We start from the raw sequence: 12807 nt of genomic DNA, 5'->3' as shown, positions 1-12807 counted from the left end.
GGGTCGCGGGTGGAGCTGGAGCCTATCTTAGCTGGCTTTGGGCAGTAGGCGTAGTACACCCTGGACTGGTTGCCAGCCAATCGCAGGGCACACAGAGGCAAACATCCATCCACTCACACAAGCACACCTAGGAACAATTCGGAGCGCCCAATCAACCTGCCATGCATGTCTTTGGAATGTTGGAGGAGACCGGAGTAACTACAATTGTATATATATGTTTGTTTTTTTAAATGCACGTTGTGACATATTTTTTTTTTTTTACATATTATTGAAATCAATAGTGAGTTTTTAAAATGAATGAATATGAGTTCACCACTAGATGGTGCTAATTATTACACACGATGCCCTTAAAGACATTTTAAAAACAACCATCCACGAATCAAATACACTCTTCCCTCGCTATAAAGCGGTTCACTTTTCGCGGTCTCGCTGTGTCACGGATTTTTTTTTAAGTGCAATTTTGCATATTTTTTTACAGTAATATACCCATTTTATAAAATTTATGAAGGTTTGAACATTGTCAATGTTTGAACAAGAGAGAAATGTGAGAACATGTAAATGCTTCAATGAGAAAAGTGTATAAATTGTGCGGTCGGGGATTTTAGAGCCTTAAAACATTTATAAGAGTTGTAAAACATAAAGCTAACTACTTCGCGGATTTCATTTATTGCGGGTATTTTTTGGAACCTAACCCCAGCGGAAAACGAGGGAACACTGTACATATAGATACTGACTGTGGAACTGTAACAGTCCACAGACTTTGAATTAATATGTGCAGGGCCTTATAGTGCTTCTAAAGTTAGATGTATCACAACCCCAACATCTAAAAATAGGATGATCTCGCTTTCCATCAGTTGTTTGCAAAGTTGCCAACTTCTAAATCGGCAAATCGAAGCAATTCCCTCCCTTCCTTTCACCGTGCATGCAAGAAATAAAATGTTGCTAACATAAGGGCACAAGTCATTGCTTCAGACACACCGCTCTTGCTTGTGCTCGGATGTGGGTCCCACACCAGTACACATACACAAACATACAAAACATCCCTGCACTATTTCCTAAAGTGTCAAAAATAAAAGCACTACTTCCATGTTAAAGGCATCAAATGTTTTAGTCTAACTTCTTAACAACCTTGTGAGGATCGGTAAAAGATGGTGATAATTAAGTGTTGTTCCGATACCGATACTGATATCGGCAGAGGTGCCGATACTGCATTAAAACAGTGGTATCGGTATCGGTGACTACTCACAAGTAACATGCCGATACCATTAATTCCAACTCTAATATAGGATTTTGGATGCAGCATCTTGTGTCTTGTTGGTGCACTACATTCACTGGTATGTGACATGCTCACTGCATGCCGGTCTAAGATATCCTATTGGCCCTTGAATGCTCTGAACCAATGGCAGGACAATGGCTGGGTATCGGTATCGGTATCGGGAGCCAAAAAAACGGTATCGGAACAACACTAGTGTTATCCCTTCTACTGTCAAAGGTGAGCCAGCTGACTTTAGGTGAGGTGTTGCTGTAAAACCTAAATTGTGCCAGCCAATTGCAGGACCCGTACTGCAGAGACAAACAACCATTCACATTCACGAAGAGGGGCAATTTAGACTTCAATTACCTAACAGCGACATAGCTTTTTTGGAATGGTGGAGGAAACTGTAGTGCCGTGAGAAAACGCATGCAAGCATGAGGGGGCACACGACACACAGGAAGGTTGAGCTACCAAACGAGGCTGTTGTGCCATTGTTGTCAGAATATTACATAAATATGTTATACTACTACATTGCCCATCTCTTGTCAAACAACCCGACACTACAGTAGACACATATAAATTAAAAAGGAAAAAGCCATCCATTCTCTTGGGGAATTCCCCATAATTATAGATCAATGTTTAAAAAAGGTACTTTTTCCACTATCATTTTATTTGTTGCACTTTGATGTGTCCCCACCCTACAGCTGATCTCATCTTTACTGTCATTTTTTCTGTTGCTGTGTCTCAGAAACTGATGGCTGAAATAAAGAGGGAAGTGGAAATGTCACGGTTGTAAAGAACAGAAGAAATAAAGCCATTCTGTCTACTTGGCTATGTCACTGAGCATAAATCATATTGTTTTAGTGCACTGTAACACCAGCAGTACAATGGCTACTCTATGTGGTCATTGGTCAATGCTATTTGAAGTGAGTGCGGAAAATGAGACACATTTTCCAGAGGATGTGGTGGTCTTTAGGAGGAACGCTTTCAGCCAACAAGCCCTTTGACATCAAGTGCCACCTACTGGTCAAATAGTTTAATGCTGTCTAGATCACAGAAGCTTCAAAACAAAGCTTTATGTGTTCTGGAAATTACCAAACTTGACATTCTCTTCTTCATTTGAAGGTGATCGAAGAATAAGCTGCCTGTATTGATGAATAAAAACCATGGACACAGAAATTTGATCCATGAGAGTGAGAGGAGAGATTTTTCTCTATGAGCAATGTAACTATTCACAAAGATCCCTTTATTCCTGATTCAGATCTTTAGTTAAAAAAAAAAAGGATCTTTAGTAAAGTGAGAGAGAGAGAGAGAGAGAGAGAGAGAGAGAGAGAGAGAGAGAGAGAGAGAGAGAGAGATGGACTGCTTTGTGCTAAAATGCCAATCTGAATGAACATCATTCACTGTCTAATTAATGTACCTGAGCAAAAGTGGTATAAGTGGAAATCGTAGGCGATTTCACAAAGATTTAAAAATTATACACTTTAGATTGCTCGAAACAACAAACCATTATTTAGATTTACAACAAAATATTTAACCATATATGCGTAAATATTTCTACTTTGAAGATTCCTGGGTAGCACAGTGTATGTGTGGTTACTGGTTCTTATGTCTACTTTGCAGTTCAGGGTTTGAATCTGAGCATGAGTTTTGCGTGGGTTTTGTGCTTCCTAACCTTGCCCTGCAAGAGGAACTCTCGCGGTATTTGTGAGTTCACAAGCTCCGGAGAATCCATCTTCTCCTGAGCCCGCTGATTTTCACCGAACCATTGTGTTTGGGGGCGGGATATGCAGCTGTGACGAAAGTGCCGAAGCCGTGGGAAACAAAAGAACCTAACATTGCAACACCGGTGGATGAATGCATGGACTTTACAATTAAGTGTGTTCTTGCAAAAGAACAGCAAGAGGCAATTTGTGCATTTATATCTGGTAAAGATGATTTTTTATTTTTATTTTACTACTACGACATTCGCATCTGTTGCCATGATTGGTCAAAACAAAAGTTTGGTAGCCTACACTAGTTTGTGCATCGTCCAATCAGCACAAAGTATTGTCCAGAATGTCCCGCCTTTCACAAGCAAATCACCTTGGAGCAGTCCTAGATTGATTATGTGGAGAACTCCCTTGAATGAATCACAATATCAATCTGGCTGTTGCCAGGTTACTGGCTTCCTCTCACGTTCCACAAACATGTTAGATTCAAGACTTGTCCTGATTTGTTCTGATCGTGAATGTGAGAGCGAAAAGTAGCTCATGGGCTTTCACACTGGGTTTTTCGGGCTAATCGCCGGTCAGCGAGTTTAAAAATCAATAACCAAATCATTGAACCGATCACAAGATGGAGCAATATGTAATATGTATATATTTAATATATGAATAAATACATTTTAAATAACGCCTTTACTGTATATTTAAGTAAACTTGTGTCCTGTTTACTGAGGGCTATTCTCAAACATTTTTCTGCAGTAAAGCACACCCAACGGTACGATTATTGCCCGAGCTAACCTGATGGAAGATCACAGGAAGAGCAGCACAGGATATGCATGAAGGCTTATTGCGAGTACCCAAGCTACAAACTTCCTTTTAGCTTGCCAGGAACATACCATGTTCCAAAACAAATTACATCAAACACATATTGTTCGAAAACTGGCAGCAACATTTATTAAAATAAACAAACAAAACCTAACACGATATTTCTGATTGAATAGATTTGATGCAAAAAAATAAATAAATGTTTAACTGTAGCAAGAACAAAAGCATTTCATTTGGAAGTTGTTATATTGACATTGATGGTTAAGTATGTTCTTAAATCCCATTTAGAGCAAAGAGATGAGTAAAAGCCATCTGCCATGGCTTGTTAAAACTACTCTTCCTAATTGTTGTGCTTTGCATCACAAGTCACATTTTCTAACAAAAAACACAAAATCGGTGGAACGGGAAACCAGTATTGTAGTCCAGTTCCTGCAATTGTTGAATCACCACATCCAAGCCACAATTCTGCTATAACTCTTGATGTGCTTTCACCAAACCCATACTTAAAAAGCAAATATAATTTTTCATAGAACAGTTGAAACAATTGTAATTGTTTGCATAAGCTTCAAGTTTTAAAGTCAGAAATGATGGCAAATCATATTTCTCCCATTCAATGGACTAAATCCTCTCTTGGACATGTCCCTCTGTCCCATGCAGTCAGCCCTCACCCTACCTAGCCCGTGCCCCACCAACAACTTCACGGAGAAATCAAGTGTTGCTCATTAGAAGCTAACAGTGATACAGTCAGTTTTGCAAAAGTTACCTTAGAAAAATAACATATTACTGATTACGTTGTAGAGCATATAGCATAGGTACTGTACTGATTACTTGATTAAAAAAGTAACTACGCTGATTAAAAGTTACTTTTCAGTTACACTCAGCTAGTGACAACACCAATGCAACATAAAAAATGTTTTTGCCAATATTTTATTGGAAGTGCATTTTTTACATTAAAGTTTGTCAGTGAAGGTTTTTTTGAAAAATAAAGCATTTCTTGACTTAAATACTTGTTTAGTTTTTTTTAAATGGCTTCTTGATTTTACTAAACATAAATAAGCTCCTTTTTATGACAATAAAGACAGTCTTTCTAAACTTCACTAGTAGCCTACTTTTCTTTTCATAAAGGCAGTTTGTTTTTTTGTTTTTTTTTTACCTGACATATTTAACTATTCATTCTCTATGGTAAAACTAAAAATGTCCCTTGTTTCTAAATATAACTGTTAAAATATCTTACTAATGGAAAAAAAAAATAGTAATACAATGTGAATTAGACACATATTACTAGTCTGTAAATTGTAACGCATAACATTGTGATATGGTGGGCTATTAGATGATACTGCACTGTATAACATGTATCATGAAGACGATAGAAAAGTTCCTACTGTGCCACTTCTTGCTTATCTCTATCGTGATTTGCCCTGATGATTATTTACATTTCCTATGGTGGATTCTGGCAAACAATAAGCTCGACAGAGGAAGCTTAATATGATGGACAAAAGCTGTTGCTTACCATGCTTGTTCCACGTAGCTGGTGGCAGATGAACAATATCCACGGAAGTGAATCATGATACAGAGTCATCATACATTACAACTTAAGGTTAAAAATTAAATCTTTCCCCCCCTAGCCTTAAAGCGAACATATGAGAACATACAGTTGGCTGGCAATTTCTTAGCTTTAGCATTAGCCACTGTGGTGTGGGGTATAGAAAGACTGTCAACTGATGTTTCTGGCAGAAGTGCTGATAATGTACTTTTGATTACTGTGGGGGTTTCTTTGCCGTTTGTTGGATAAAGTGGTTGGAGGAGCATCAGCGGCTGTTAACATCGTCCTTCTTGCTATGCCACCTGCCATGGCTTGCAATTCATTCTAACTAGTGGTGGTAGGCTACAGTATATATAGTACAGTACTATTAGCTAACAATGCTTACTTTACCTGATACGTAAAGTAGAGTAATGTTCCATACAATAACAAAAATTGATGATGCACTAAACCACGACACAGCAAGGGATCACTATAAAGCTAATTTAAAAGTACGTAACCCTCCCACACATAAACGAGTGCCCATAGAGGTTTAATTGCATCATCACTGGTGGAGGTAACACAACTGAAACACACAATCTTTGTGGCGCATTGTTTTTACATCCTAGCTTGCCATGAATGGTGTAAATGTACAGTACCTAACACATGCACACTTCTACAAAATATAATTATCCCTTCTATCCATTAACATGAATAAGTCATGTGTTCCCAGCACCACTAGGGTTGGTTTGGATATGATCCGAGTGTTTTGTCTGCGTAGTGCAAAAAAAAGACCACACCTCAAACCTCAAAGATGAACCCTGTACTATCTGTCTAAAACAATACTTACTTTGTATTACTTAAAGTGTCACTCAAAAAGGTAATGATTCCCTTGCGATTTAACATTTAAAGCAGCACATTAGGGTAGGGGAAAAAAAGCATAGTGGGCCTAGAAGGCAGAGAATTTGATCATCCATTCCGCACAAATTTAAATAAATTACCAATTATTTTGTCAGGTTACAGTTTCAGAACTACATGGATGAAAGATGAATTAATCTCACACTAAACTTTCATTTTCGTCTGCCCTTATAAGAGATCTCACACAGGCAAATTCAGTATGCGCCGCAGTTCTCTAGGGCAACTCTGCCCCAACTATTTTGCAGTCCGGTTTAAACGAAAGGCATATTTTGACAGACCGCCACAGCTGCCGGTCTTAAAAAAAAATAAAAAAAATAAAAAATAAAATATTGATCTTTGACCAGACTCAAATTCCACAGAGTCCCCCACAGCAATTAACATATATTACAAATTTCACACAGATGCAGAGTTTTGGGCTCTATTCTAGTAAAATGTGATATTCAAGATACATTTTGAGCTTATTTCAAATATTTACACCAATTGCATACTAAAAACAGCTGCAACATTTCTGGCATGTAATTAATTGCTGGAACCATGTGGACATATTAAGTCTATGGACACCGTAGTTTTTAAAGCGAGTTTACCTGCGATGCGGATAACTGCCCTCTCAGCTGGATCCAGGACCTCGCCTGAGGCTGACCTAGAGCGTTTGGCCCATTGATGCTTGGACAAGTTCCAGGGGAGTGTGTCACCAGGACAGGGGACACTGCTCCCTTCTCTGTTGCTCTCCTCCTGCAGGATACGATCCCTGCGTCTTTCTTCTGAGGTTGCCATCACCGACCCACGGGGATGTTCGAAGAGGAATGTTGACGCTGCTGCATAAAGCACAGACGGGAAACGCAATCAAGTTATTTGTAACAGGTCCAGCATGGTAACACTTCATGACTAAAATGAAATCAAATATCGCCATAAAAATTAAAACTGTTTGTTTCTACATTAAATTCCACATTGAACAGTATGAGTGCACTTTACAAACATTATTCTGAATATTATGTTAAAATAACCATTCCACATTTGTTTCATTAGGTTTTATTTGATTTATTGGTCATTTTAAAAGCAATTGTATATTATCCTCATGTCAACTGGCTGCTGTTACTCTTTAGACTACCTTATGTATTCTCTACTGAAAAAAAGGATGCACTGCATGGTACAATTACTGTGTCAACATCCCGTCACCTGTACAAGTTGCTTAGCATGCCCAGTTGAACTTAGACTGATATGACAAGAGTAATAATGACTTTGAAAGAGGAGATTGTTGTGATATGAGAGCACAGGAGGAGCAAAGTCTATTCCCACTGACTAATGTTTCAGAAGGGAAGAATAAATACATACATACATACATACACCATGACACAAGTGGGAGAAATTGCAGTGTATTCTTAGTAGTCAGCATCATAGATGTGGAATTCTGGCACATTTTCCAATATGTACTGTATGTATGGTAGATTAAATGTTTGGCATCTGTTCCTTAGTTAATGTATGCACATGTATATATTATGTGTGAATCTGATCTGCATTAAATATGCTAACTATAGTAAATACAACCTCTAGCCAACCTTGTGACTTCTTGTAACAGTCGAATGTGATAGTTGAGCAACAAAAATAAACATCTTAACAAATACATTGGTGATGTTGCTGTTTTTGTTTTGTTGTGAAATAATGTTAATAACATAAATATTTGAAACAGCTGTCAGTATCATATATCTAAATGAATAACAATGTCCCATCCGGTGGTCATAACAGAAAAATAAGAATACTGTAAAGGGAGATAAAGGTTTTTATTCTACGTCTACTATGGCGCACCTGCCGGGTCCTAATAACGCGAATAAAGCTAGCAAGCCCAATAATGCAAGATACAAGTTTCACATTACCTCTGAACAATCAATAACAGTGTAATAGTACACCCTAAACCTTACATTATTCCAGTGAGGGCATGCCATGCGTCGTCTTACCTTGTTACCTTGTTGTATTGCTGGTTCAGCAACGTTTGCCAAACAGCCATGGATGCATTTGCTTCAAAATTATCTGCAGGTTATGGGCGACACTAGTGGCAGAAACCGCATGTTCTCAAAGTGCGCGTTACATTCAGCATATTTTCCAGTATCCAGCCACTCCTTCAATGCTGTGTCTCCGGTCATTGTCGTCCTTCCTCATCACACATTGTCCTACGACGCCAATAAACATTCCAGGCTTCGTATTCGCACATGTTTCTGGTTGTAATCGGAACCGTAGCTGTAACATTCTCCTTCTCGTTTTCTTCACTGCGGAGATGAAACGAAAGCGGGCAGTCTCGTGGGACACGGGAAGCCTTGGACTGAGACGCCGATCGAGAGCATTGAACTCCATCGGCTGGTTGTGTACGTGCGTTCATGCGCACGCTGCGTCTGTGTGGGCTGCTGCGAAGAGCTGCGATTCGATGTTCGATTGGTTGACCTGTCAGGGTGTCAACTGTCACCTACAATTGCCTATTTGTCCTAATCATTAGTTTGAAGTGACGTACAGGTGTGTGAAAAATGTTGACATTTGACAATAAAAATAACCTACATGTTACTCTTTCAACCTAACATTTTGTGAGTTTGCTTAAAGTGACCTATTGTTCAGCTGGGGAAGGTCACTGCAGCAAAAAACAAAATACAAAAAAAAAATAGTTAATTGTTCCAAATATAGGACTAATACATTTTCTGATGTCCTTATTTTTGTTAAAGTGCTACAAAGTTTGTGTAGGCTACAGTGTTAAATTTGACTTGTGTGTACCAATGTATTTCTTTGTTTTTTGTTTGTAAATTGTTTGTTTGTAAATTGTTTGCTTGTTTTATTTTAAGTGGTGGCACTTGGAATGGTGCCATTAACTTTTTTCCCACCACATCTGTGCAGGTTCCCCCAGATCCATACAGTACCTGCTGGTCTTGGAGGGGATCTGCAACTGCAAGATCGTACAAATTGTACAAAAAAATAATAAAATACATTTTCCATTTTTATCAGAAAAAAAATATGATGGTTTCATCAGACTATTAATATATTTTTGAAAAGCTTGACTCCATAATTACATATTCTGGTTTGGACCAAAATTGACCAGGGACCTGGTTTTATGTGCAATAATGAATAATGAACACTATTTAATTTAAGGGTTTGTCTGGGTTTCAGACTCAATGAATAATGGTCGCTCTAACAATTTAGCAAACCAGCATTTTAAACGCCACATTGTTAGCAATAAATGTCAGCCTTAGCCCATCAAATCATATTTAAATACTCTTGTATATAGGTGTATAAAAATGGACTCCTACAGTACGATACTTTCTGACCTAGTTTGCTGAATATCAAACGTTCAATAATAATCAGGATGAAATTATCATGCAGACTCAGGCTTACATCGTGTTCAAGGACATTTAATTTGTATCAGTGCCATGCCACACCAAGTCACCAATACTGTCACATTCAACTCAGTCATCTAATCAGTGATATATATGGCGCGATTAACTTTGCCATACATGAACCAGAAACTTCTGAATGTTGGTCTGGCCCTTCCAGGGTCTCAAATTCAGGTGTCACATTATGACTGTGGTAACCCGAGTCCACAAATAAAAGACTTTAGCAGTCTTGCATGCAGAATTGATGAGCCTGGATGAAGAATGAAGATGTGTGCTACTTTCTGATGCTTTTCTACACAGGTTATAGTAATTATATGGTGATTTGATCTTAAGACAAGAACAAGACAAGAACATCTGGTGCTAAAATGTTCATCCATTTGCTGAAACACTAGTTCTGATTTGGGTCATGTTTAAGATTGAATCTATCCCAGCTATCCCTGAGCTCGAGACTGGGTACACCCAAGACTGGTCTCCATCCAGTGAAATAATTTTCTTGTGATGTCCGGACTTAGGACCCAAACACTGACAAGACACTGAAGTTTGGAAACAGAGTCTTGCTATACAAAAATACAAAGAAGCAACAGAGAGAAACCTTGACAAAGAGCGGGGCTGGTTTCAGATGCTCTCAAAGAAAACACTCGACGGAGAAACCTTGACTGAGGCTGAGGGGGTGGAACACACACAAACAAGACTAACCAAACCACAACAGTATTCCCCCCAAGGGCCAGATCCAGGACAGCCCACAAAGTCCAAAAAAAGACAGTCCAAGAACAGGGCGAGCGGCGAGGCGGAAACATGGCCAGCCCATCAGGGCCAGTGCAGAGGGGCGTTTGAACGCCAGACGAGAGGCGCAAACAGGAAGGTACGACCTGGAGCTCATTAGTCTGCCGCCAAATATGTTAGGGAACAAAAGAGACACGAGGGACCGGAGATAGCCTACAGGAACTAAAGTCTCTGGACTATAAGAAACATAACGACGTGAGGACGACGGAGAATCAGATGAAGAGGACAGCAGAGAACAAAGTAACGTGGGGATAGACTTGGAAGGACATGAATTGGGGCTACGTGGTGTGTTAGATGTGGAGTTACGTGACCTGAACCAGGGGGCTGACATTCGTGGTGTGGATTTGTGACCAGGCGGCACGGTAGCCCAGTGGTTAGCACGTCTGCCTCCCAGTTCTAAAGACTCCGGTTCGAGTCCAGGCTCCGGCCTTCCTGGGTGGAGTTTGCATGTTCTCCCCGTGCCCACGTGGGTCTTTTCCGGGTACTCCGGTCTCCTCCCACATTCCAAAGACATGCATGCAGGTTGATTGGGTGCTCCAAATTGTCCCTAGGTGTGCTTGTGAGTGTGGATGGTTGTTCATCTCCGTGTGCCTTGCGATTGGCTGGCAACCAGTCCAGGGTGTCCCCTGCCTACTGCCCAGAGCCAGCTGAGATAGGCGCCAGCACCCCCGCGACCCTTGTGAGGAATAAGCGGTCAAGAAAATGGATGGATGGATGGATGGATGGATTTGTGACCATTCCTAGGCGCCCCTGCTGGCCACCACACAGAGGACCCGGATAGGTAGCCAGACAGTTGCCCTAGTAAAGGTCACGTTGACATGGTAGTATGGGGCCGGGTTCCTCAAAAGTGAATCAGGACGAGAACTGAGAATGTCTAGAGAAAAAACAACAACAGGAAAATCAAAATCTGAATCGAAAATAATCAGAGTCAGAAATTAGAATAACCAAAACTGGGCCTTCTTCAATATCAGAAGGATCGGCCTCAGCTTTTCCATTTGGCCCGTACGGCACACCTAATCGAACGACACTACACGGTCGCCATTGCATTCCGATTACAACGGGGATCATTTGGACTGTCCAAGCTTGCACAACTGCAGTGTAGCTCTATCATAGCATTTCATGAGTGGCAAGTCGTGCCAACATAATTTAACAGCATTTACAATTTCATATGGACCACCATGGGTGAAATATTGTGTTCTTGATTCCACGAGTTCAGGCTCATTCATTTAACTGCGGCTCGGGCTCTCATTCAAGTGAATGGGAACACGCGACCAGGCAAGCAGTGTGCACTCACGATTTTTTTTTTTATAAACCACAATCATTACAAATCCATCCACAAGTACCTTTGTAATCACCTCTGCCTTTATCGCGTAAAACAAGGAAATGGGCGTGTGCCACGGTGTTGCTTGCGGCGTTGCTGTCGGCCAATCAGATGACAGTGACGACACGGCCCCGCTTGTCCCCAGACGATCAACGCTGCAGAACAGAACCACCTCCGAGATGGTTCTAAAAAGCGGTGCCGTTGCAACTGCTCGGCCCTGAAAAAGTCCCATGGAGACACGAACATTCGGGGACAAAAAAAATGCCGCTTCGGTGTGGAACCGGTCCGGTGGAAAAGCGCCACTAGGATAACCAGCTAGGACAAGGACAGGACGAATGACAGAGAATGTGAAATGCAAATGTATGAATGAACAAAGACTGTGCAGTGGTGTAATGGTCCCTGGAGAAGTGGGTATACTCTCAATTTTCACCATTCTTCCCCGCCAAGCTAGTCTAGAAAAATGTCCTCTTTTAAAATGGTGACATGTGAGAAAACCCGTAGGCAGTATCTTATAGGGGTGTGCCAAAAAATCAATTCATAAAAGAATCGAGATTCTCATTTATTAATCGAATCGAATCGATATTAATATCCAAAAATTCCATCCATCCATTTACTACCGCTTATCCGTGGTCGGGTCGCGGGGGCAGCAGCTTTAGGAGGGAAACCCAGACCTCCCTCTCCCCAGCCACTTCAACCAGCTCCGCCGGCGGGATCCCAAGGCGTTCCCAGGCCAGCCGAGAGACATAGTCTCTCCAGAGTGTCCTGGGTCGACCGCCGGTAGGACATGCCCGGAACACCTCCCCAGGGAGGCGTCCAGGAGGCATCCGAACCAGATGTCCGAGCCACCTCAGCTGGCTCCTCTCAACGCGGAGGAGCAGCGGCTCGACTCTGAGTCCCTCCCGGATGACCGAGCTTCTCACCCTATCTCTAAGGGAGAGCCCGGACACCCTGCGGAGGAAACCCATTTCGGCCGCTTGTATCCGGGATCTCGTTCTTTCGGTCACGACCTACAACTTGTGACCATAGGTGAGGGTTGGAACGTAGATCGACCGGTAAATCGAGAGCTTCGCCTTTTGGCTCAGCTCTTTCTTCACCACGACGGACCGATACAG

At 41.1% G+C, this 12807-nt stretch overlaps 1 protein-coding gene across 3 annotated transcripts in view; it reads right to left on the bottom strand.

Moving 5' to 3' along the window:
• Positions 1 to 8597, bottom strand: part of plecb (plectin b) — a 115512-nt gene extending 106915 nt beyond the window's left edge. For all 3 annotated transcript variants that reach the window (XM_077527654.1, XM_077527653.1, XM_077527655.1), the window contains exons 1-2: positions 8176 to 8597; positions 6808 to 7038 (exon numbers count right to left, since the gene is read on the bottom strand). In XM_077527654.1, the coding sequence (XP_077383780.1) occupies positions 6808 to 6997 (190 nt within the window). In that variant the 5' untranslated portion in view covers positions 6998 to 7038; positions 8176 to 8597. The remainder of the gene's footprint in view (positions 1 to 6807; positions 7039 to 8175) is intronic.
• Between the last annotated feature and the right edge of the window lie 4210 nt (positions 8598 to 12807).

Source organism: Festucalex cinctus, chromosome 7 (assembly GCF_051991245.1).
Source record: "Festucalex cinctus isolate MCC-2025b chromosome 7, RoL_Fcin_1.0, whole genome shotgun sequence".
NCBI classification, from domain to species: Eukaryota; Metazoa; Chordata; class Actinopteri; order Syngnathiformes; family Syngnathidae; genus Festucalex; species Festucalex cinctus.
The sequence above is the reverse complement of the archived record's forward strand: the minus strand, read 5'-3'. Positions and strand labels throughout refer to the sequence as shown.